At 48.2% G+C, this 27,201-nt stretch overlaps 2 protein-coding genes across 5 annotated transcripts in view; one reads left to right on the top strand and one right to left on the bottom strand.

Annotated features, from left to right (window-relative positions):
* DOCK4 (dedicator of cytokinesis 4) overlaps positions 1 to 17,793 on the bottom strand; it is a 415,128-nt gene extending 397,335 nt beyond the window's left edge. For all 3 annotated transcript variants that reach the window (XM_075345007.1, XM_075345008.1, XM_075345006.1), the window contains exon 1: positions 17,343 to 17,793. In XM_075345007.1, coding sequence (XP_075201122.1) covers positions 17,343 to 17,379 — 37 coding nt within the window. In that variant the 5' untranslated portion in view covers positions 17,380 to 17,793. The remainder of the gene's footprint in view (positions 1 to 17,342) is intronic.
* Positions 17,794 to 17,898: 105 nt separating this feature from the next.
* The window catches only part of ZNF277 (zinc finger protein 277), a 153,591-nt gene continuing 144,288 nt past the window's right edge, over positions 17,899 to 27,201 (top strand). The window contains exon 1 of one of the 2 annotated variants that reach the window (XM_075345009.1): positions 17,899 to 18,015. In XM_075345009.1, coding sequence (XP_075201124.1) covers positions 17,988 to 18,015 — 28 coding nt within the window. In that variant the 5' untranslated portion in view covers positions 17,899 to 17,987. Of the gene's footprint in view, positions 18,016 to 22,406; positions 22,427 to 27,201 lie in introns of those variants that run through there. The other variant, XM_075345010.1, reaches the window with a different exon arrangement.

Here is a 27,201-nt window from a genome sequence, read left to right on the forward strand (position 1 = left end):
TGCGCCACAGTCAATCATATTCCTCTCCACAGGGTCAATAAAAATGGCACCGGAGATAACTGAACGCACATGTGCTAATTCTGGAGCCAATTTATTGAAGACAACGTCACACTAGCAATGCGCATGTGCCGCCAACATCAGCAAAGGCAATGCAAAATTTAAATACAGAAAAGGAGGCAAGGCAGAAGGAGGAATCATTCCAGAGGATCTGACCCACACAGTCCCACCCCAATGCTCAAGTCACTGCGCCAATGATGTCATTTCTGAATGTTAGATAAAGGATTTTTCTGCAATTAAGCCTCCAATCTCTAAAATGAAGATATGATTTGAATCAGCATCATAGCGCCAGTATGACACTGCCTGTACTTTATATGTGAAAAACCTGCTGGTTAGTTCTCTTTAATATAGTATATTACATGTAGTACTCAATAGAAAACAGCAATATAGGTTCCAAGGAAACTCCATGTACCTGGATCCAATCAGACCTACAAAAGATACATATGAGAAGCTGCCCAAGATTTGGAATAATTAACATGTGTGTTTTACTGAGCCTGAGGCAAAGCCAAAAAGTCCTTGGCTTCAGAAGGTGATCAATTTTGATAGGTTAGTGTAATTGCCCAGATATAGAAAAAAAAAAAAAAATAAATACTAATATTAGTACTATGTAACTGAAGAACAAGGATTCCTAAGAATGATTCCTTGACCCTCTTTGTTCTTTATATAGTCTTAATAAACCAATTAAAGAATAATAATGCATATTAGGCCTCCTTCACATGTACGTTTCCACAACATGTGGATTCACATTTTCACGGATGTCACAGGTACCCATTACAACCTTTGGTGATATTCACATGTCCGTGTTTTCATATGGACAGTGGGAACCACGTGGACACGTGTCTGTTATTTTCTGGCAGCATGGATAACAAGGGGCAATACAAGTAAATGGGTCCACGAAAAACAAGTACAGAACACGGATGGTAGTGTGCAGACCATGTGCTGTACGTGTTTAACATTCAAAGTATAGGAAAAGCTTTGTAATATATCTTTATTTAGCCATCCGTGAAGAACACATATGACATACGGATGGCACATACATATGCCTGGTTGTACACGGATGACAGCATACTCATCCACACAGATGGGAACAATGGACCATGTCATGCTTACATACACAAGTGAAGGGAGCCTTATACTGTGCTACTGTGTGTAACTCCTAATCCAGATTATATGTGAGTGCTAAACTATGCAGATTACCCACATAAACAGAAAGCACCACACTTAAGCAGGTAACAAAAAAAGTTGATTCTGACATGTCAAATTAAAATGCACACTCCGTCAACAAGTTTCTAAAATGCCTGATGGATTAATTGAAGTGCCATTGCTTCCTACAGCAACTTGTTTCCCAAATGGATCCCGAGTGAAAAACAACTGAGAAATGTGAAAAGATTACAAACAAGCTGCTCAAGTGTTTTCCGTGTGACAAAGTAAGGAAATTTGGCTGTGAATGAAAAGGAGAAAAACATTTGAGTGAACTTCTTCAAGATGTCTAAAAAGAAGACATTTTGATTAAATTGCTCTACTGAGCTGGAGAGAAAGACATATACTAAGTAAGACTGACAGTAAACGAGAGTCAGAGAACATATCAAATGATGCTCACAAAGGAGTTTTCTAGAACTATAGTGTAGGGTATGTCAGAACTGCCAGATTGTTAGAGTTTGCTTCTGTATATGTGGCCATCTGGCTTTTTTTCCCTTCGGCATGGTACAGATCTCCAGAGAGAAATGGATTTGAGAACCGATCATAAAGAATTTCTATGGGATCAATCCGATTAGTCTGTAGTTGTCCCGGACCGGTGTTAGATCTGTACACATTTGGATCTGGACTGGTGTACGATGTACACAACCTTGAGTTGGGTCCAGCCCAGGCATAAAACAACTGGACAGAACGGATACATAGAAAGCCAGCCTTAACCTGTGCTTAGACATATCGTCTGCGGCCGTTAAATGAACACTGGTCAGCAACAAAAAAGGTTGTTTAATGGCACGTTAATTCGTTTTGTTTTGTTTTTTTACAGTTTTACCGTCGGCAGACTACTGTGAACGATCAGCCGATCGCGAACACTAGCCAGCCGCCGGGTGATCATCCGATCACTCACAGTAGCCGGCCGCCGGGTGATCAGCCGATCACTCACAGTAGCCGGCCGCCGGGTGATCAGCCCATCACTCACAGTAGCCGGCCGCCGGGTGATCAGCCCATCACTCACAGTAGCCGGCCGCCGGGTGATCAGCCCATCACTCACAGTAGCCGGCCGCCGGGTGATCAGCCCATCACTCACAGTAGCCGGCCGCCGGGTGATCAGCCCATCACTCACAGTAGCCGGCCGCCGGGTGATCAGCCGATCACTCACAGTAGCCGGCCGCCGGGTGATCAGCCCATCACTCACAGTAGCCGGCCGCCGGGTGATCAGCCCATCACTCACAGTAGCCGGCCGCCGGGTGATCAGCCCATCACTCACAGTAGCCGGCCGCCGGGTGATCAGCCCATCACTCACAGTAGCCGGCCGCCGGGTGATCAGCCGATCACTCACAGTAGCCGGCCGCCGGGTGATCAGCCGATCACTCACAGTAGCCGGCCGCCGGGTGATCAGCCGATCACTCACAGTAGCCGGCCGCCGGGTGATCAGCCGATCACTCACAGTAGCCGGCCGCCGGGTGATCAGCCGATCACTCACAGTAGCCGGCCGCCGGGTGATCAGCCGATCACTCACAGTAGCCGGCCGCCGGGTGATCAGCCGATCACTCACAGTAGCCGGCCGCCGGGTGATCAGCCAATCACTCACAGTAGCCGGCCGCCGGGTGATCAGCCAATCACTCACAGTAGCCGGCCGCCGGGTGATCAGCCAATCACTCACAGTAGCCGGCCGCCGGGTGATCAGCCAATCACTCACAGTAGCCGGCCGCCGGGTGATCAGCCAATCACTCACAGTAGCCGGCCGCCGGGTGATCAGCCAATCACTCACAGTAGCCGGCCGCCGGGTGATCAGCCAATCACTCACAGTAGCCGGCCGCCGGGTGATCAGCCGATCACTCACAGTAGCCGGCCGCCGGGTGATCAGCCCATCACTCACAGTAGCCGGCCGCCGGGTGATCAGCCCATCACTCACAGTAGCCGGCCGCCGGGTGATCAGCCGATCACTCACAGTAGCCGGCCGCCGGGTGATCAGCCGATCACTCACAGTAGCCGGCCGCCGGGTGATCAGCCGATCACTAACAGTAGCCGGCCGCCGGGTGATCAGCCGATCACTAACAGTAGCCGGCCGCCGGGTGATCAGCCGATCACTAACAGTAGCCGGCCGTCGGGTGATCAGCTGATCGTTCGGTCGCCGACAATGTGTGCGGGGGGCGGGGGCGGAGTTCAAAGTGGGTGGAGCCGAGCGGGGCCATGGCTGAGGACGTCAGTGCAGCGGGGACTGCATCGCTGGGGGACAGGTGAGAGTGTGTGTGTGTGTGTGTGTGTGTGTGTGTGTGTGTGTAGCCGAGCGGGGAAGTGTCGGGCTCCCGGCACACGTAACCAGGGTTCCTTGGTTACCCGATGTGTACCCTGGTTACGGGTGGAGGGAGCCAGAGAGAGCATGCGCAGTGAAATCCAAAGGATTCCGCTGCTCAAAAAAAAAAAAAAGTTACATGCTGCGTTCCTTCCGCCCGACGCAGCGTCAAAATAACGATGCTGCGTCGTCCGGAGGATGCAACGCTGACACTTGCGTTACAGTGCGTCATCCATACAAGTCTATGGAGAATAGCGCAGTGCGTTAACGGACTGCGCTATTCTCCATAGTGACGGACTCCGCTGAACACAAGTGTGAAACTAGCCTAAGCCGGGATCACACGGGGACTAATGCAATTCTCGCATGACACTCAGCTTGCGCTGGCAGCACAGCAGGAGCCGAGTGTCATACGAGTGTCCCTGCGACTGAGGTCTGATCATGCATTCGGACCTCAGCTGCAGGGGGTGGGCCGACATGGAGGAGGAGAGGGAGGGATTTCTCTCCCTCTCTCTTCCGTAGCCGGCTATTGCCATTCTCGTGGTACACTGGTGTACTGTAAGTGCAGTGCGATGTTTCTCTCGCCCCATAGACTTGAATGGGTGCGAGAGAGAGTCTCGCATTACAATCGCAGCATGCTTCAATTGTTTTCTTGGTCCGATTGGGGCCGAGAAAATAATCGCTAATGGGTGCTGACACACAGGCTAATATTGGTCCGAGTGGAATGCGATGTTTTATCGCATTCCATTCGCTCTGATTTTCATGCAGTGTGGCTTAGGCCTTAGAAAAAGAATAAAACAATGCAAAGACACGCACTGCTTTATGAAAGTATTCACCCCCTTGGCTTTTTACCTATTTTTTTACATTATAACGTGTTTAAATATTTTTGTAATCTGATTTGTGCGTGATGCATCAGCACTAAATAGTCTAAGTTGGGGAAGTGAAAAGAGATATATATGCAAAAATCAAAATTTATGGGATAAAATAAATAAAAATTCCATGTGCATATGTACTCACCACTTTGGCTATGAAGCCCCTAAATATTTCTGGTGCAAGCAATTACCTGAAGTGCCGCTGCTGCAGATTTTCGGAAAATCTGCGGCAAATCCGCGGCAAAATCCGCGGTAAAATCCGCAGCGTGGGCACATAGCCTAAGGGTCCCATGGTCTGTCAGTATACATACACACACACACACACACACACACACACACACTTTCTGAAAGGACAGAGTCTGCAACACCATTAAGCAAGAGGCATCACTGACCAAACATCACCATGAAAACCAAGGAGATCTTCAAACACGTCAGAGTTATAGAGAAGTACAAGTCAGGGTTGGGTTCCAAAGAAATATCCCAATATCACATAATCCCCCAGAGTAGCATCAAGTCCATTATCCTAAAATTGAAAGAACATGGTACCATAACAAACCTGCCAAGAGAGGTCCTCCCAGCAAAACTCTCAGCCTGAGGAGGGAGAGCATTAATCAAAGAGGCAGCACAGAGACCAAAGGTAACCCTGAAGGAGCGGCAGAGTTCCCAAGCAGAGGCTGGAGTATCTGTCCATACGACCACAATAAGCCATACACTCCATAGAGCTTTATGGAAGAGGGGCCAGGAGAAAAAAAAAAAAAAAAAAAAGGCCCTTTCTTACAGCCAAAAATTTAAAAGCTCATTTGGATTTTGCCAAAAGACATTCGGGAGACTCCCGAAATGTATAGAGGAAGGAGCTGTGGTCAGAGGAGACCAAGTGCAAAGGCTATGCCTGGCAATAAACCAACACCATCATCACAAGAACACTGTCCCCACAGTGAAATACGATGGTGGCAGCATCATGCTGTGGGGATGTTTTTTAAAAAGCAGGGATAGTGAAAATCGTCAAAAGTCGAGGTGAAGATCGATGATGCGAAATACAGGGATATTGTTGACCAAAACCAGTTAGTTTGTTAGGGATTTGAGAATGGGGTGGAGGTTCCCCTTCCAACAAGACAATGACCCAAAACATATTGGTAAAAAAAAAAAACACTCGAGTAGTTTAAGGGAAAACGTGTAAGGCTATGACCGCACTTTGCGTTGTGCTACTTGCAGTTCAGAACGCACGTTTTTGCCTTAATTGATTTAGCCAAAGTTGCCTTTTCCAGAAATTTAGCCCTGAAAAAGCATGCGTATTAACTGCGTTTTTGATGCGTTTTCAGAGCTTTTTACATGCTTTTTCATCTGCGTTTTGAACATCAAGACACTGCTAAATAAAGATTAAATAGTCAAACAGAATGAAAAGAGAAAAAAAAAAGCAAAACATATATAATTTTGGAATTAATAAAGAAAATAGTTTTATTTCATGAAAATATAGCGGTTTTATTATATTTATTGCTAAAATAGCAATAAACTCATAATTTTCAATAATTTGTCGGACTATGTGTGTGTGTAAAGGGACATATTATTCCATTATTTTAATGTCTGAAAAGCATGTGTTTTTGAAGTCAAACACGTTTTCAGCACCTAAAAAGCATGTAAAACGCAGGAATTTTGATTTTTGTTGCTTTTTGCTACTTCTCATTGACTTCAATGTTATCAAAACGCTGCAGAAATGGCAAAAACAATTGACATGCTGCTTCTTTGAACGCATGGTTATTGCCACAAATTATGAAAATTAAAACACAGCGTTTTAAAACGCAAAGTGCGGTCATAGACTATTATGGAAAAGCAAAACACATGCATTTTGGCATGAAAACGCTGCAGTTCAAAACGGACCTGAAAAGCAGCTGAAACGCAGGTGGAAACGCAAAGTGCGGTCATACCCTAAATGTATTGGAATGGCTTAGTGAAAGCCCAGACCTTGATCCAACTGACAATCTATGGTCAGACAAGAAGATTGCTGTTCACCAGAGAAAACCCATCTAACTTGAAGGAGCTAGAGCAGTTGTGCCTTGAGGAATGGGCAAAAGTCCCCTTGCCAAGATGATGAAAGCTCACATGGACTTATACAAAGACCTATAGCTGTAGTTGCTGCAAAAGGAGGCTCTACAAAGTACTGACTTGGGGGGGGGGGGGGAATAGTTATGCACACTGAAGTTTTAAAGTTATTTGGTCTTTCTTATTTGTTGGATGCTTCACAATATAAAGAAAAACAAATTCACAGTTGTAGACGTGTTCTTTACAGGAACTGATGCAAACCCTCAAAAAAAGGAAAAAAGGTGTGAATACCTTCGCAAGGCTCTGTATAAGGCTAAGTTCACACTTCCGTTGTTTTGCATCAGTCACATGCGTTGCTTGACGCATGTGACTGATGCGTTGTACAACGGATGACAACGGTGACAAAGAAAAGAATTTCTTTGTCGGACTCCGTTGTGTGCGGGGGGCGGAGTTCGGGGGCGGAGTTGAGGACGTCAGTGCCGCGGTCTGCATGGCTGGGGACAGTAACAAGAGAGAAAAAAATCTGTACAAAGACTGTATAGTTGAAACAAGATATAAATTTTATTAAGTAGAAAATACAAAAGACAAAAAAAAAGTGATTAAAAATTGTAGAGACAGGCGATGATTACCACCAAATGGCACCCACACACCAAACTGGTACATATATACGTATTTCAGAGCGGTCAGAGAGCCAAAACGACCAAGGTAATGGATAGTCCATAATAATCAATCAGCATGAATGCAAAAAATCCACTGACTGCTAGAGATATCCTGTGCCAACGTTATAATATACTCCCACCAAAAATCTTGCAAGTGCAAGTATAACTAGTGGCGCAGGGTATCTGATCACACTGAACTAACGTACCTGAGGTATGGTGTGAGGGCGAGAAACCCCGACCTATAGGTTTCGGTGTTGTAATCCTTCTTGGTGGGAGTATATTATAACGTTGGCACAGGATATCTCTAGCAGTCAGTGGATTTTTTGCATTCATGCTGATTGATTATTATGGACTATCCATTACCTTGGTCGTTTTGGCTCTCTAACTGCTCTGAAATACGTATATATGTACCAGTTTGGTGTGTGGGTGCCATTTGGTGGTAATCATCGCCTGTCTACAATTTTTAATCACTTTTTTGTCTTTTGTATTTTCTACTTAATAACATTTATATCTTGTTTCAACTATAAAAAGTCTTTGTACAGATTTTTTCTCTCTTGTTACATCAAATTTCTGTATATGGCTTTCTCCATATGCTAATTATGGCACGAGACTTCTCGTGTATTATGGTATTGTTTGGTCATATGGCTGGGGACAGGTGAGTGTGAGTGTGTGTGTCTACATGCGGAGTGCGGGAGGGGGCGGAGGGCGAGGACGTTAGTGCCGTGGGGACTGCAGGGCTGGGGACAGTGTGTGTGTGTGTGTGTGTGTGTGTGTGTGTGTGTGTGTGTGTGTGTGTGTGTATGTGTGTGTGTGTACACATGTGGAGTGCGGGAGGGGGCGGAGCCGAGTGGTGAAGTGTCGGCCTCCTTGCACACTGTATCCAGGGTAAATATCGGGTAACTAAAAGCAAAGCACTTTTTGCTTGGTTACCCGATATTTATCTTGGATACCAGCTTAGCGCGGGCTCCCTGCACCCGTAACCACTGTAAATATCGGGTAACTAACCAAAGCGCAATGCTTGGTTACCCGATGTTTATCCTGGTTACGGGGGCGGGGAGCCAGAGAGCGCATGCGCAGCGAAATCCTACGGATCGCACTGCTCAAAAAACGTTACATGCTGCGTTGCTCCCGCCTGGCGGTCAGTTAAAAAACGACTGACCGCGACGCAGCGGATCCAACGCAGCATCATCAGTCACAATCCGTCACTAATAGAAGCCTATGGGGAAAAACAGGATTCCTGGAAAATATTTTGCAGGATACCGTAATTCCTCAAGGCTACGGATTGTGACTGATGCAAAACAACGGAAGTGTGAACTTAGCCTTAGTTTGGTGAACTCCCCGTTATTTGAGTTGTTCCTGCTTTTCATTCACAGTGCAAAGTAAAGTACAGGGAAAGAAATGATTAACAAGAAGTAGCTATAGAAATTAAGTACTGAATTATTCTTTGCTATCAATCACAAAGGGGTTTTTCTTATGCAGCAATGCTGGTGACTATTTATTCCCGGCATCAATGGAGCTCTATGAGATACATCCCAGATGTTATCTTCTCCTACGACTTTAGACAAACTGACACACTGTAAAAATTTAATATGGGGGATAAAAAAAAAAAAAAAAAAAAGGATCCACCATCATGGAACTAGCGCAGTTGGTGATGATGCCACCTTTCCATCAGCTGCCGGACTGCTGCGGTCTGTGGATTAGCTGCAGCAGTCAGGTGACATTTAACAGTGTCATCAAACAGCCGATGAGTAGCTGCTCAACTCAACTGACTGCTGCAGGCAATCACAGGCTGGTGGAACGGTGACATCACTGCTTGTCTCTGCACAGACCACGGACCGGCCTGCGCTGTATCCAGGTGGATGGTGGTAAGTGAATATACATACACACATATACAGCTGTTGTATAAAAATCAGCTTCTCTACATGTCTGACAGCCATGTCATTCCAGTGTCAGTTGAATTCCAACCAGAGTACACCTCATTCTACCTAATGTGCTTCTGATTAGGTGTTCACCTGAAGCAAATCTTATTTAACGCGGGGGGTAGTTAGTATAAAAAAAAAACCCACTGCTGTGGTCTTCACAATCCTCTTGCAATAGGACAAGCTGGATGTCAAAACAAGTAGTAATATCCCAAAAGTAATAAAAATGAAAAAAATAACTTTTAGCCATGCCAAAGGAGTTGAAAAGAAAAGTCTTGAGTGAGGAACAGAAGGGCTCAATTCTGGCTTTACTAGCGGAGGGATACAGTGAGCGTCATGTTGCCTCCACCCTTAAAATTTCTAAAAGACAGCAGTCCATTACAACAATAAGGTCAAGCAGCAGACGTTGGGGCCAACAAAGCTACAGACCCTCAGAGGGAAAAAGTGACTCTCCACTGACCAGGATGACCGTCATCTTATACGAATGACACTCCGCAACCGCAGGATGACATCAAGTGACCTACAAAAGGAATGGCAAATAGCAGCTGGGGTGAAGTGCACGGCAAGAACAGTTCGTAACAGGCTCCTAGAGGCAAGGCTCAAGTCATGTAAAGCTAGAAAAAAGCCTCTCATCAATGAGAAGTAAAGGAGAGCCAGGCTGAAGTTTGGCAAAGACCATAAGGATTGGACCATTTCACCCACTGTAAAATTTGGTGGAGGATCGGTGATGATCTGGGGATGCTTCAGCAAGGCTGGAATTGGGCAGATTAAACATTGCGATGGACGTATGAATCAAGCCGCATACAAGGCTATTCTGGAAAAACAGTTGCTCCCGTCTGCTCAGGAAATGTTCCCCAACTCTGAGGACTGTTTCCAGCAGGACAATGCGCCATGGCACACAGCTAGGTCAATCAATGTGTGGATGAAGGACCACCACATCTAAACCCTGTCGTGGCCAGCCCAATCTCCAGACCTGAACCCCATTGAAAACCTCTGGAATGTAATCAAGTTGGATAGTCACACGCCATCAAAGAAGAACTGCTTACATTTGTGAGTCAGGAGTGGTATAAGGACACCCAAAAGCAGTGTGAAAGACTGGTGGAAAGCATGCCAAGACGCATGAAATCTGTGATTAAAAATCATGGTTATTCCACAAAAAATTGATTTCTGAACTCTTCCTTAGTTAAATAATTAGTATTGTTGTTTCTAAACGATTATGAACTTGTTTTCTTTGCATTATTTGAGGTCTGAATGCAATGCATTGTTTTGTTATTTTGACCCTTTCTCATTTTCAGAAAATAAATACAAAATGTATTGCTTGGAAATTGAGACATTTCAGTAGTTTATAGAATAAAAGAATTTACATTTTACTCAAAATTATAGATCTAAAGGACTAAAATCAGAAAAACTGAAAATTTAGTAAGTGGTCTCTTAATTTTTGCCAGAGCTGGGATATAGCGCCCTTCCCCAGGGCGAAGTTTGACTTTGCTCAGACAAACGTAGTAAATATAACTTAAACATGAAAGAGGAGTTCATAGGGTTCATTTTTCTTAAAAGAGTTCTATTCAAATGACAACAAGATGTATCCATTGACGTGACTGTAGCTGCTCTGCAGAGCCAGAGAACGTTCTCTGCTCCATCATACCCTTTACATCCAGCTGCTGCGAGCAGCTGATCAGTGGTGGTGCCAGGTTTCATTCCCCCGTCATTATCTGATACTGATGATCTATCCTAAAGACCGGTCATCAATATAGGAGTAGGTGGAGGGAAGGGAGGGAGGCGAGGGTCCAAACTCTGATTGCAAAAGCTGAACTGTTGATTTTTGCATTGTACCTGTTTCTTCACTTCTAACACTGTGGTCCATGCTATTGTAAAGGTCAAATTAATGACGGGGTAAGGTCCATGAGAGCCAAGAGGCGCTATCATTGCGGCATCTCCAACCTTATCAGCTAAACATAGTCTGTATATTAGGAGTGCATGCTATTTTGAGTTGAAGTACAGTTAGTAATGAGCATGATTATTTTGATGGAAAAAAGAAAACATCGTTCCAAGAGTGGGATGCTTTCATGCGTCATGTCCACACAGAATCATTCTTGCTTACTGCCTAACATTCAAGTGCTGCTTTTAACATATTTCCAATCTCACTAGTCAGGGGATGGCAACAAAGGATTTTGCGATCTGGTACCTAACAGTGACCTCCAGGGACCTCCTAGAAGGAGAGATTAGACTATAGATTACTTTACATACCAAAATTCATTAAAAGGTCATTTATTATAGAGCTGTCCAACTTTAGCAAACTAAATAAAAAAACAAAACATCAGGTCTACTTTTACAGGGTTGTCAGAGATGGATATGTACAGATATAGCCAATCGATTCACAGGAGCCAGTCCAGTGGCCACATCCCTAATCAGTGGTGGCTGGGTGGTAGCCTTGAGACCGGCCTTCACAGGTTTTCTTTTGATTACCATAATGTCATTGTTTTTGCATGTAATGTCGCACTGGGCCGACTAACCCCCACTGATCAGCTCATATCTGCTACGGCAGGGGCTGCCTGGAGGTAATCAGTATACAGAGCAGAACAGCACCTTCATATATAACTGCAGTGCTCCATACATTGCCTATATTCGGCCACTTCAATATAGACATCCAGGACCACCCCTCTTACAAAGAAAAGGCTATTCCACTCACTACCTATTGAGGGCATATCATATATGCAGAGTGGTTCCAAGCACCGATTCTGTAAACGTTTTCTTGGAGAAACAAGAACCGGTACATACATACATACATAATACATGTCTGTATATGTATGTGTGTGTCAGCCACAAAAATACAATATCATGCCGGAGAAAACAAAAAAGGTGCAATAAAATTGCCTGCACAAACCATGAACAAAGCCTAGCCCTAATGAACGTGAACAGCACCATGCCCACACTCGGTCTAGATTTGTACAGCACAAGCTTTTTACAAGCCCAATGCCAGAACAGCTAAACCAAAAGGAGCAGAAGTTCCCAGATGAAAGAAAGGAATGTGGAAATCCTTAACAAGTTACAACAGAGACGCCAAGCTCGTGAATGGCAGCGCACCTTACCGGAACATTACGTGCTTCCTAGCGTCCTATACTCCCTCTAGCAGGAGCCTTTACGTACATTTCAGCACACAGTATAGCGGTAATAGAACAAGTCAGGGAATGCTTTCTAGAAGATCTCGTTAAGGCATCCGTTTGGATCTAACTTCATTAGCGAGTTTGATCAGTATGTCAGTGATTTTCTCAATTAAACATAAAAATATAAATATTTTGCAAAGCGTCTTCTACCAATTACTATGTTAAAACCAAACAGCACATTAATGGCATCCATGGACACATAAGCCCGATCCATCAGGACCGGCATTGCTCACACTAGCCGATGTGCTGGAGTCATACGCTCCCGATTCATTAAGAGGCATGTTTATTAGGAGTACCGGACAAGTGACGCACATCTGTGTGCATCGCGCCATGAATCCTATTCCAGTCCCTGCTTCAGTAAGATTTGTTGGGAAGTGAACTCAGAGCTGGGTGAAAATGGCAAAAGATATAAGTATTATCGCAGTCGCTAGGTGGGCCAAAATGATGCATGCTTTTAAAGCTTTATTCTGGCCTTGATAAATCAGACCCATATACTTGTAAAGCTGATTTTGGTCTGTGACTTAGCTCAAAATCAGAAATATTGCGTAATGTTTTGGGCAAATAGATATGTGAACAGCGCCGGTTATATTATCGGCGCAACCTATGCAGCCCTGCAGGGGCCCATGAGGTAAGGGGTCACTACCATCTCAAAAGCAGACAGAATTGTGCTTTCCGATGCGCTATTGGACAACAAACGGACCATATATCTTTCTTGCACAGGGGTACTCTTCTCTCTGTGTCCGCCACTATTATGAGCTCTAGGATTGAAAAATGGACGTCTAAGTAAGGCCGAACATCTAGAGCCAGGCTTCTCACACTTGCTCTTCTATAGCCTCACCAACCATAATGTCATCATTTAAGACGATCATCACCCATGATGAAGCCAATTTCTAAAGGGTAAAATATTTCTTAAAGGGAACCTGTCACCAGATTTGGGGCCTATACGCTGCGGCCACCACCAGTGGGCTCTTATATATACAGCATGTTAGAGTGCTGTATATAAGAGCCCAGGCCACTGTGTAGAGAGTAAAAAGCAATTATAATACCTACCTAAACGGTCGCTGCGGTGGAGTTGGGTCATATGGGCGTCTCCGTTCTCCGGTGCCAGGGCCTCCTCCTTCGGCCATTTTTGTCGTCCTTCTTCTGAAGCTGGGGTGCATGACGCGTCCTACGTCATCCACACTCGCCGGCATTGAGGTCCTGCGCAGGCACAGTTTGATCTGCCCTGATCAGGGATCAAAGTATTGTAGTGCGCCTGCGCAGGACCGGCGAGTGTGTATGATGTAGGACGCATCATCCACCCAGGCTTCAGAAGGAGGACTAAGATGGCCGAAAGAGGAGGTGCCGGCAACGTTTATAATACTTACCTAAAGTGATTTTTATGTTCTTCACAGCGGCCTGGGCTCTTATATACAGCATGTTAGAATGCTGTATATAAGAGACCAGTGGTGGTGGTCACAGCTTATAGGCCCCAAATCTGCTGACAGGTCCCCTTTAATTTACCTCTCATTTCTAAGGCCAAGCATAACCTAACATACAAAACAAGGTCAGTTATATTTTTATACCAGAGATCTCTGCCATAAGAGAACAGACTATAGAGTTTCTGATCACATCCAATGCTGGGCCTCACCTCCGACTTGGGGGGGGGGTACTCATTGCTACGTTCTGGAGAACACACACAAACATGGCCACATACCAGGCCATGTCTAGATACAGCGCACACTAGTACCAGCAAGAGATTCATAGTCAGCGATTATAGTACAATGATCCCTATAGGCATACTACAAAAGCAAGGTTCCTATTATAGTCTGCCTTGGCCTTCTCCAATTGAAATCAATAGGAAAGGTGTGTGAACACAGCCTAATAATACAGTATCGTTGTGAATTGCAGGCGCAGTATTTTCTAAGTATGAAGCCTATTTGGAACATTGAAATATCCAGAAAAATATAGAAACAGCGCCTAATAGGAGCAGAGGGATCCAGATGCAGAAAGCCCAAATAAAACGCCATTATGTCCTGCAACAGCAGATGCTTTGTGACACTGTACAAAGTTTGCAGTGTATAACCACTGGCTTATAATCACCGCCACTTCTGCCAGGCTTTTTTTTTATTCAGCTGAAATAACAAATATATACAATCTGCCTATGCAGCGATCCTCGCTCACTACAATCCAGCCCTTTCATCATGCGGAACACCATAGCGATACAGGACTGAATCCTACATACTGAGCAGCACCAGAGACAAAGACAGCTCCCTGGATGACTCCGAAATCCGCCGCCTGAAATAAACTGCATGGCTTTCACATACCATTCCAGGAGCACAGCCCCCTCCGCAATGTCACAATATGGAATAGTGGGCAGTGACTAGATCAGAATAAGCCATCTGCACACAAACATCCAACGTTACGCAGTGATCTTCAGCCTCCATGTATAGGAGGTCTCAGGCGACCTGGCTAGAGAGGTGCAGGACGAGGCCTCCCCTAAATAGTCAGGAGGATGGCATCACCTACTATGCCCCATTACATATGGCCTATTGAGCACCAATAATAGAGAACACGAGTGGACTGAGCGTAAACAGAAGTAATGGGAGATTAGAAAAGATGTCACTCGATACATTCTCACACATGTATAATACTATAGGCAGGAGCGTAAACAAAAGGAGGGCACCTGTATTTATAAAATAGGAAGCCAAATATTTACAAAATACAAACAAAGCTCATCATCTACAATCAGTGCCATTATCAGGGGATCGGGGTACTCAAGAAGGAGTATGGTGCTTTGTACAAGACTGTAACCAAGGAGAAGCAGGGCAGATGGTGGCAGGTCCATACCGCATATTATTAACCGCTGGGATGCCATATAAGTTAATGGGCCATGGCCTGGCACACTGATATACAGCTATTGTTTCCACAGCTAAAGCAAGCAGTCATATATTCAGAGAATATGTGCCACAAAGTACAAAGGAGGTCTGTGATGGCTTTTCTAAGAGGTCCATTTGCTGGGAGAGCGATAGGCGGGACTTGGGAGATGACATCCCCGAGAACAGACCTCACATCATGTCAACAATCACAACACTTCCCTCAGCACAAACAAACAAAAGCAATAACAAAAGGCACGCAGGAACAATACAAAGAAAGTCCTGGAGCACCGGCCGCGCACCGGTCACAAGCCACCGGCAATGACAGCTTCCTAAAATGATGAATAATGAGGCCACCAGGGTGATGCCCTAAATAATACCCAACACAGGCAGGAAACCAGCACATACTACACAGAAAATGTATTATCCAGATCAGCAAACAGAGCAGCTGCAGCAACAGCATTATATAACATTCCTCCCAACACTGGGTACAGGGCACGATGGGGCGAGCAGAAGGCACCCGTACACAGCAGGGCATCTCTAAATGTCCCCCTGCCAGTGCCATCTCTGGGCATCACCCTGCCAGATATAGGGAAGATTTGGACATCACGCTGGCAGGGTCTCTCTAGAGGTCACCCTTCCAGGGCACCTCAGCACATCCTCCTGCCTGGTAATAATAATAATACCACGTCCCCCGCCAGGTACAGGGCATCTCTAGATGTCACCATGCCAGGGCACCTCTGGACGTCCCCCCCCGGCAGGTACAGGGCACCTCTGGACGTCCCCCCCCGGCAGGTACAGGGCACCTCTGGACGTCCCCCCCCCCGGCAGGTACAGGGCACCTCTAGACGTCCCCCCCCGGCAGGTACAGGGCACCTCTGGACGCACCCCCTCCCCACCGGCAGGTACAGGGCACCTCTGGACGTCCCCCCCCCCCAGCAGGTACAGGGCACCTCTGGACGTCCCCCCCCCCCGGCAGGTACAGGGCACCTCTGGACGTCCCCCCCCCCCGGCAGGTACAGGGCACCTCTGGACGTCCCCCCCCCCCGGCAGGTACAGGGCACCTCTGGACGTCCCCCCCCCCCCGGCAGGTACAGGGCACCTCTGGATGTCCCCCCCCCCGGCAGGTACAGGGCACCTCTGGACGTCCCCCCCCGGCAGGTACAGGGCACCTCTGGACGTCCCCCCCCCCCCCGGCAGGTACAGGGCACCTCTGGACGTCCCCCCCCCCCGGCAGGTACAGGGCACCTCTGGACGTCCCCCCCCCCCCCGGCAGGTACAGGGCACCTCTGGACGTCCCCCCCCCCCCCCGGCAGGTACAGGGCACCTCTGGACGTCCCCCCCCCCGGCAGGTACAGGGCACCTCTGGACGTCCCCCCCCGGCAGGTACAGGGCACATCTGGACGTCCCCCCCGGCAGGTACAGGGCACATCTGGACGTCCCCCCCCCCGGCAGGTACAGGGCACATCTGGACGCCCCGCCCCCCGGCAGGTACAGGGCACCTCTGGACGTCCCCCCCCCGGCAGGTACAGGGCACATCTGGACGTCCCCCCCCGGCAGGTACAGGGCACATCTGGACGTCCCCCCCCGGCAGGTACAGGGCACATCTGGACGTCCCCCCCCGGCAGGTACAGGGCACATCTGGACGTCCCCCCCCCCGGCAGGTACAGGGCACATCTGGACGTCCCCCCCCCCCGGCAGGTACAGGGCACATCTGGACGTCCCCCCCCCCCGGCAGGTACAGGGCACATCTGGACGTCCCCCCCCCCCGGCAGGTACAGGGCACATCTGGACGTCCCCCGCCCCAGCAGGTACAGGGCACATCTGGACGTCCCCCCGGCAGGTACAGGGCACATCTGGACGTCCCCCCCCCCCGGCAGGTACAGGGCACATCTGGACGTCCCCCGCCCCGGCAGGTACAGGGCACATCTGGACGTCCCCCCGGCAGGTACAGGGCACATCTGGACGTCCCCCGCCCCGGCAGGTACAGGGCACATCTGGACGTCCCCCCCCGGCAGGTACAGGGCACATCTGGACGTCCCCCCCCGGCAGGTACAGGGCACATCTGGACGTCCCCCCGGCAGGTACAGGGCACATCTGGACGTCCCCCCGGCAGGTACAGGGCACATCTGGACGTCCCCCCCCCGGCAGGTACAGGGCACATCTGGACGTCCCCCCGGCAGGTACAGAGCTGTCACTTTCCTCCTCTGCTGCACTGGGCACTGACAGCCTTTGTTTACACACAGGAAAGTTGCGCTGCCTCCCCTTGCCCAGCAGGGCTGCCCGGGCACTCACCGACGCCGTACTTCTCGTGCTCCGTGGGTCTCCACATCCTGGCTCCGGTGCTCAGCGGGCCATCCTGCCGGGCTTGTTCGCCTCTATCCTGCCTTTGTCTCCTGTCAGTGGACGGATGCGGCTGCTCACACAATGCCGCTCATGTGCCAGGGACGCTGCTCCGGTGTGCCAGCTGCTCACATGCCTGGCATAGCTCCACTGACGTGCGGGCACCTGTGCAGCTCTCCAAGGATGCGCCTGTGTCCTGCGCTCCTCATTCCTGTGCCAGTCCTACAGAGTGTGCCCTGATTAGCTCCGGGCAGGAGCATGCGTCATGCACCGTTATGTGCCAGCCTCGGCAGCGGCGGGTATTGTTCTGGTAACCAGGAGCGAAGCAACGCTGCAGGCTGCCGGAGCAGTGCACGCCGGGATATGTAGTACAAACCAGCGGCAATGCACAGGAAGCGTCTGCTCCGGTGTACACAGCGAGGGGGCGGGGCTGTCATATGCGGCCCCGCCCACCTTAGCCGCTGCCTCACGTCACGGTGCAAAGAACGGCACACAAATCCCGCCCACTCTGGTGATTGACAGCCCCTCGGACCTGTGACATGCCTCTGTCAGTGCCCAGGGAGCCGGTGGCCGCCCACTCACGGAAGTCGTGGCAGCATGGCAGAGGCCGGCAGGAGCAGAGAAGGTACATTCTGAGCTGGGCACGGTGTGGTGGTGGCTGCCATGTCTGCTGTACCACATTGCATACAGTGGGCCGTGTACAATAGAAATGTATTGGTGCTGTAGGTGACCCCTAAGTACTATATGTAAATGTAACATTTATTTATTGATACCATGGTGCTGTGCATGTGAGAAGGGGATTACATACAAAGTGCAAATGACAATGGCAGCCTGGTATAGAGGGGTTGGTGGAAGCTTTGGTGATGAGGAGACAGTGGTTGGGGAGGGTTAGCGGGAGCTCCGGTGATGAGGAGACAGTTGGTAGAGGAGGGATGGCGGGAGCTCCGGTGATGAGGAGACAGTTGGTAGAGGAGGGATGGCGGGATCTCTGGTGATGAGGAGACAGTGGGTTGGGGAGAGGTGGCGGGATCTCCGGTGTTGAGGAGACAGCAATTGGGGAGAAGTGGCGGGATCATCGGTGATGAGGCGACAGTGGTTGGGGAGGGGTGGCGGGAGCTCCGGTGATGAGGAGACAGTGGGTTGGGGAGAGGTGGCGGGATCATCGGTGATGAGGCGACAGTGGTTGGGGAGGGTTGGCGGGAGCTCCGGTGATGAGGAGACAGTGGGTTGGGGAGAGGTGGCGGGATCTCCGGTGTTGAGGAGACAGCAATTGGGGAGAAGTGGCGGGATCATCGGTGATGAGGCGACAGTGGTTGGGGAGGGTTGGCGGGAGCTCCGGTGATGAGGAAATAGTGGTTTGGGGAGGGCTGGCGGGAGCGCCGGTGATGAAGAGACAGAGGGTTGGCGGGACCTTCGGTGATGTGGAACAGTGGGTTGGGGAGGGGTGGCGGGAGCTTTGGTGATGAGAAGGTAGCAGATCGGGGGTTGTAGCATCAGTGGTGAGGAGACAGTGGGTTGTGAGGAGTCAGCAGGGTCTTTGCAGGCTGTAGCTTTCTTGAAGAGATGAGTCTTCAAGTTCCCTCTGAAAGGTACGAGTGTGGTGGATAATCGGACTTGTTGGGGCACAGAGTTGCAGAGGATGGGGGATACCAGCGAATAGTCTTGGAGGTGGTTGGATGAAAAATTTACAAGTGTGGAGGAGAGAAGGAGTTCTTAGGAGGACTGGAGATTACTTGTAGGAAGATATCAGGAGATTAGTTAGGAGAGATATAGAGGAGACAGATTATGTACAGCTACGTAGGTCATAGCTAGTTGGTAGCTTGAATTGGATACTTTGGGCAATAGAGCCAATGAAGAATGAAGGGATTTGCAGAGGAGAAAAGCGGAGTAGTAGTGAGGTGAGAGGTGCATTTATCGGGCAGCATAGTGAGGGACTAGAGAGGTGCGTGAGTCTTAGGGAGGCCACAGTAGAAGATGTTGCAGTAGTATTGTAATTTTCTGTAAAATCTGCTAAAAATCTTACCAGTCCAATGACCTCTGTATACACTATTGCTCACTACTGTTTGACAGGTATCTGTGTACACTACGCATAAACAGAAAGCTGTCGATCAGGAGGAGAGGATTATACAGAGCTTCTGAATAAGGAATACTACATGGCAGCAGGTTTACTATTCCTCTAGTGATAATCTCTTTTTGATAAAATAGATTTTATCAAAATTGCAGCAAGCAACCCCGTAAATGACACCTCAGTGGAATTGGGATTTCTGCCCCTATATTCTGCTGCTCTCAGATTAGTTAGTGAGCACGTAGTGACAGAATCTCTTTAAGGCCTCTTTCACACGTCCGTGTCTCCGGTACGTGTTTGGTCCGTTTCCTCACGTGCTGGAGACACAGGCACACGCAGGCCTATTAAAATCAATGGGTCTGCGCTCACGTGCGTGTTTTACCATGGACCGTGTGTCCGTGTGGAGCATACATGTGCCCGTGTGCTCCACACGTAGACATGTCCATTTTTCTCCGGCATCACAGGTGTCACAAAGACAGATCATACAAAGACCGCACGGATGTGATCAGTGTGACACGTACCGAAGAAAACACACGTTTCTGTGAATTAAAAGGAATTTCTATACTCTCCTTCTCCAGCACTGCTGTCTCTGCCACTGCTGGCACTTGCTTCTGACCCCCTCTCAGTATGCTCATCGCATATTCACTTCACTGCGGGCCGGAAGCAGTAGCAGCGGGGAGTCGGCAGGGCAAGAGATCGAAGATCAGCACCACGGACAACAGGGACAGGTGAGCAGAAAGTTCCTGTTCTCCGTGTGTTATCACGAATAGCACACGGAGAACACACATGTGCCATAAACATGGCACAAGGAGGGCAATACGCACCTTTAACACATCCGTGAAAAACGTGCATGATTTTCACAGACGTGTGAATGAGGCCTAAGGAGTAGTAAGTGTATCGACTTATGGACTGCTGCACCCATCATGGCAGCCTCCCTCAACAAGACGCTTCTCGAGCCAGTAGCATCTTTGCAGCTCTACTCTTCTCCAACCTGGCACTGAAAAGTTACTATACACTTGTCATTTATAGTCACCCTTCATGATATCCTCTATGTTCTTCTCACTACTTCCTCTGCTGACACAGGAAATCCAGTCCTCCTGCATTCAAGTTGACTGCCACCCTGGTATGGAGCGTAAAGTGTTAAGTCTGAACCTTAGTGTCCTACCTTTCCTGTACTGCGGAAGTGCTGTTCAGACCTACCACTACTCCCAATGTCACTATGGTGCCATCTTAGATGCAAGAGGATCATAACTCCAGTCTCCATGGAGGACTAGCGGGAGAGGACTCCAGGTAGGGTGACTATACTAAAACTTGGCAGGTTTGCCGGACTGGAAAGACGTCATGTTTACATATCCTTGCGGTTTCTGAATTACTACTTCTTACCAATGAGCACTGAGGATCTGCCCCACTGCCGCTGTTTGAGGCCTCGCTCACACATCCGTATTTGTACAAATACATGGAAAAAAGGTACTGGTGTCATCAATGTATTAGATCCGTGTGTTACCCGTGGGTCGTCAGTGGTTTTCACGGATGGATTAATAAATAAATTACAAAGCTTCTCCACACTGGTGCCATCCGAATGCTGTACTTGTTTTTCACCAACCCATAGGCTAGTATTGGCATTTGTCATCTATAATACCAGAAAAAACTGACATGTGAACCCCATAGATTCTATGTACATGTATCCATGAAAGAAATAAAGAAAGAATCCTGCCTCTCCATTTCAAACCAGTTGTGTTGGACAACCTGGTTCCACCCCCTCCCCCACCCAAATAACAAAATTCATTCATTATCATATCCTGTTTACCGCCATTAACTTGAGAACGGCGGCAGCTATAGTCATAGAGGTGGTGTCTAGGTATAGTAAAGTAGCCATGCGCTATGCAATGAAACCACCTATAGCGCCACCTGGTGGAAAACAACGGAGTTAGCATTTTTATCTCAAAAACGGAACGAGATAGAGAAAAAAGTGAATTACAAAGTTGTAGGGCATCATCAATTCAATACGAATCGACACCTTGCATACAGAAATGCTATGATTAGAACGTGTAAAACTCACAAGGCTGCAGACGTGAAGCGATACCTCATGGAGACCTTCCTACAAGTCATTGGGTATGGTGGCTGTGTGGAGTGGCCTCCACACTCACCTGACCTGACCCCATTGGACTTCTTTCTGTGAGGTCACATCAAACAGGAGGTGTATGCGACCCCTCCACCTACATTGCAGGACCTACGACGACGTATCACAGATGCTTGTGCAAACATGTTACCTACCATATTGCACAATGTGCAGCAAGATACAGTATGCTGTGCAGAGTCCAGATGTGCATTGCAGCTGACGGTGGCCCCTTTGAGCATCAAAGTTAAATGAGCGCCATATGCGTGACCAGCATTCAATGTTTTGAGGGGTCATGGGTTTCATATCATAGCATTTCTGTATGCGAGGTGTCGATTCGTATTGAATTGATGATGCCCTACAATTTTTTAATTCACTTTTTTTCTCTATCTCATTCCGTTTTCGAGATAAAAATGCTAACTCCGTTGTTTTCCACCAGGTGGCGCTATAGGTGGTTTCATTGCGTAGCGCATGGCTACTTTACTATACCTAGACACCACTTCTATGCCTATAGCTGCCGCCGTTCTAAAGTTAATGGCGGTGGACAGGATATGGGTGGACATACTGAATAGCAGTTCCTGGAAAAGCCAGTAGGACCCTTGTTTGGCTTCTATTAGGTGAATGGGGGTTACGGCTTACATATGCAATGGGAGCAGAGTCAGAACTGTTCCATCCAATATATTTTTTATTTTTTCATTGTCACCAGGATTTACCATCTAATCAGATGGTTGTCATTAATGTTGTGTTTTGAGACATTATAGGAACTAAAAGCTTTGTAAACTTCTACAGGCAAATACCATGGTGTGACAATGTGATGTGCCGTAAAAGCAGTCAAGAATGATTTACCTTGAACCGGTAATTAGAAATATCTTTGTGCTGTGAAAGACGGTGGATAGAAAAGATAAGAACTGAGGATTCTCGATTAGTATCTTACCTAGAGAAAATGGACTGCATTAATTCACGTTATATACCACAGTATTTATGGCAGGGGTGGGGAACCTTTTTTCAGCCGGGGGCCATTTGGAAATTTCTACCAACCTTCGGGGGCCGCACAAAATTATCAATGTGAAAATTACCCGGCTATATTTGGTCAAACAATTAACTCACCCCTACTGTGGCGGCCGGAGCAGCTTCTCTTTGGTGCGGCTGTGATGTTGGATGATACTAATCATGTTTCTTCTCACAACTGCTTTTCTGTCTCGGTCTGAAGCGCAGTCAACTCTTTGTGATAATAATATTTGCTAAATCATATACATCACATAGGAGACGCTGGAGGCACACACAACACATAGGAGACGCTGGAGGCACACACAACACATAGGAGACGCTGGAGGCACACACAACACATAGGAGACACTAGAGGCACACACAACACATAGGAGACACTGGAGGCACACACAACACATAGGAGACACTGGAGGCACACACAACACATAGGAGACGCTGGAGGCACACACAACACATAGGAGACACACACAACACATAGGAGACGCTGGAGGCACGCACAACACATAGGAGACGCTGGAGGCACGCACAACACATAGGAGACGCTGGAGGCACGCACAACACATAGGAGACACTGGAGGCACGCACAACACATAGGAGACACTGGAGGCACACACAACACATAGGAGACACTGGAGGCACACACAACACATAGGAGACACTGGAGGCACACACAACACATAGGAGACACTGGAGGCACACACAACACATAGGAGACAGTGGAGGCACACACAGCACATAGGAGACACTGGGACTGCTCTATATACATTACAGGAGTCACTGAAGGCACATACATCACTGGAGGGGCTGGGGGCATATACATCACATTGAAAACGCTGGGACTGACGTATACACCACAGAAAGGAAACGCTGGGACTGCTGTATATACACAACACAGGAGACACTGGAGGCACATACATCACATGAGCTATATATGCTCCCAGCCCCTCCTGTGATGTAAATGCCCACAGCCCCTCCTGTGTTGTGTATGTCCCCAGTGTCTCCTGTGATGTATATGCCCCCAGCCTCTCCAATGTGATGTATAAGTCACAAGAGACGCTGAAGGCAAACAACACAAGAGGGGCTGGGGGGCATACACAACGCAAGAGATGCTGGGGGGGCATACACATAACAGGAGACACTGGGGGGACAAACACAACACAAGAGGGGCTGGGGGGCATACACCACGCAAGAGGTGCTGGGGGGCATACAGAACGCAAGAGGGGCTAGGGGACATACACATCACAAGAGGAGCTGGGGGCAAAGCCATCACTGAGGGGGGCACAGACATCACTGGGGGAACACAACACTGGGGGTGATGCACAGCATTGGGAGGCACACAGCACTGCCCCCCAGTAATGTCAAGGCTCTGCACACAACACCTGCAGAGCCCTGACATTACCGGGGAGCCACAAACCTGAGGTGATAGACAGCATGGGGTGAGGGACACAGCACTGATCGTTGCACACAACTCTGGGGGGAGGGTACACAAAGTACTGGACAGGGAGCAGAGTGCAGGCGCGCACACACAGCGCCGGAGACAGTGCAGGCCGGAGGGCAGAGGGGCGGGCAGATCGCTCTGGAGTTGAAAGGTGCGGTCACACCATACGACAGGACATAGGGGCGGGCACATCGCGCCGAGGGAAGAGGGGGCAGATCGCTCCGGAGGGCAGAGGGGCGGGCACACCACACGAGGGGAAAGAGGGGCAGGCAGATCGCTCCGGAAGGCAGAGGGGCGGACACACCGCACGAGGAGAAAGAGGGGCGGGCAGATCGCTCCGGAGGGCAGAGGGGCGGGAACACACAGCACGAGGGGAAAGAGTGGCGGGCACATCGCTCCGGAGGGCAGAGGGGCGGGCACACACACAGCACGAGGGGACAGAGGGGCGGGCACACACCGCTGATTATGCTACTGGACAGCGGGAGAGCCCATTGGTTCTCCCAAACAGTGCATGTGGTCATTTAAAGGGCTGGCGGCCCCAGCACTACAGCCCCCGGGAATGTGCCCGGAGGCCGCATAAAAGGTCATGGCGGGCCGCATGCGGCCCGCGGGCCGGAGGTTCCCCACCCCTGATTTATGGGGTCTCCTGACCTATCTTAAGGTAGTTGTCCGGTACTGGACAACCCCTCATTCAATGGTAAAGTGTAATATGAAAGCCACATGCCCACCTTCCGGAGCGGCGCTGTACCAGGTGGTCCCTTGATATTATGCGCAGTCCTTTAGAGGCCATGGATAGACTGCAGCCTTCATAGCAGACACAAGTGTGAAGGCTGCTGTAGGTGCCAACCGTCTTTTAATTATAAGTCTAGTGACTAGTCATAGATTGATGGTATCATACTTTCTATGGAAATGATCTACTTTTCCATTCTGTTATGCATTTTAGCCTCCGTTACTCCTTGTTTGCATGATATGTTTTTTAAAGGGACTCTGTTGACACAGAATGACTGTCTAAACCAAGTACAGGTGCTTGGTGCATCATGGTGGGGCCAAACATTTAGGTGCACCTTCCTATCGGCTTACTTAGAATCGGTCACAGCCCTTCTTTTCCTCTATGAAGCCAGAGCTGTCAATCAAAAAGGAGGGGAAAGTGGAGGTGGTGGGAAGGTGCACTTAAATGTTTGATCACTCCATGATACCGTGGACTCATGGATTTGGTATACACACTCCATCTCTGCCGACAAAGTCCTTTTAAAAAGTAGTTTGGATTTGATTTTCATCAGTGTTTGGTCCGAGTATCAGATTCATCAGTTTTAAAAAAAGATAGAGGTTTCTGAAGCTTCTCCTATCACACCAAATATAAAAAACACAGCACTCGGATGCTACTATGGCTTCCAAGCGCTGTCTATGTTTCTCATGGCCCCATAGACTTACACGGGTACGTTTGATCCATAACAGATCAATAACAGACAAGTCACTGATGGTATGCAGATGATGGACATGAACATGTGAAGAGGCTCCATAGATTATAATGGGTGAAAAACACAGATTGAGCTCTCATATAAATGAGCCTTGACTTGTCTATATAATGGTAATAGTAGTCAGGTTCTCTTTTTTGTTTCTTTAATGACCAGAATCATATTCTTTATAGACACAAAACACCCAAGTGCCCACCATGAGGAATAAACATAACTGCTGATAGCTGCTGGCAGACCACCATCCCTGTGTGCTGACCCGTGAAAAACTGTACTGAACGCAGAGTAAAAACTATGGTATTTTTATACTCTAATTTCCAATTCTCCCTTCTGTGTCCAAAGTAATTTGTGTATGAGACAGACTATTAGGCTATATTAGGCATCCTCTGACTAGCAGCAGCCAGACCCTGATGAAGAGGAACTGTGCTCACGAAACGCGTTAGTCTTTTTTGGCCCCAACAGAATACTGTACTTGGCAGTGACGTCACACGCCTTCACTGACACGTGTGGTTACCAGGGATGCTGCCAACCGAAGCGTCTGGTCCTGTTATCCATGCCTTACTGGGAACACCGGAGGGATTGACTCCACAACACCAGAACTGAAGAGAGTCTGGACCTATCACCCACCGGATCCTTCTGCATGGTCAGGACTATCTCCTGAATACAGGACTGCACCCGTAGTAAGCGGACCTTCACGTTCCTGGATGCTCTTTAGTCTTGGTGTGTCCACCTTTGGCTTGATAGCGGTGTCTTTGGGAGTCCTTCCACATTGGCTGGCTTTCTTCATTTCTGTAATGGGACAGTTGCTTATCTCCCACACCTTACTTGTTGCACTAATTGTATTGTAGGTATCTATTTTCTATTCCTATTTAAGCAGCTGTCTTTTTGTGAGGACACATATGGGCTAATGTGATGTGTTTTTCATCCCTTGTCTAACATTAGCACGCCAGCATTATAGTTACAAGGGTTTTAGCTATTTGCGTATTCAATTAGTGCTGTAGTACCATGATTTTTACTCCGTGTGCAACACTGATATTTTGTTCTTGTGGTCACATCTGAAGAAATTGCCTAATATTTGGACTTGTTCATATACAGTATTACATGGTGGCTAGCATTATAAGATTATAATGGTGTGCTGCCTGGAAAATTGATAGCTATGCAGCAATAAAATGACCTTTTTTAGGGTGTTCAAAAATCACAATCCGTTTTTTGCCTCCAGATCAGAGCATTCATCAGGGGATATGCCATACACTGTCACCATTCCTACTGAAATGGAGGCTAGCATGTAATACTCCATTTTCCCTGCATGGGAATGTATGACCAGGCGCAGCTTCATCTGCTCATAACAGTAGAGCTTCTGGCTTCAGGAATCCTTAGGCTAAGGACACACAGCGAGTAAAACGGAACAAGTGGAATGCGATAAAAAAAATCACATTCCACTTGGACCAATGTTACTCTATGGGGATTTTTTTTTTCCTCAGCTCTAAACGGACCAAGAAAACAATCACAGCATGCCACGGGTGGAATCCAATTAGTTTTCACTCGCATCCATACAAGTTTATGGGTGCAAGAGAAACATCGCCCTGCACTCGCATTACTGCTGTGTATAGTGCTATATACGCATCAGCTGATAATGAAGGAGATAGGGAGTTTAGTCACCCGCCCCCTCCTCCGCGGCTGTGCTCTGATCGCATCATAGTGGCATGACACTC

The sequence above is a fragment of the Anomaloglossus baeobatrachus genome, chromosome 4 (assembly GCF_048569485.1).
Source record: "Anomaloglossus baeobatrachus isolate aAnoBae1 chromosome 4, aAnoBae1.hap1, whole genome shotgun sequence".
NCBI classification, from domain to species: domain Eukaryota; kingdom Metazoa; phylum Chordata; class Amphibia; order Anura; family Aromobatidae; genus Anomaloglossus; species Anomaloglossus baeobatrachus.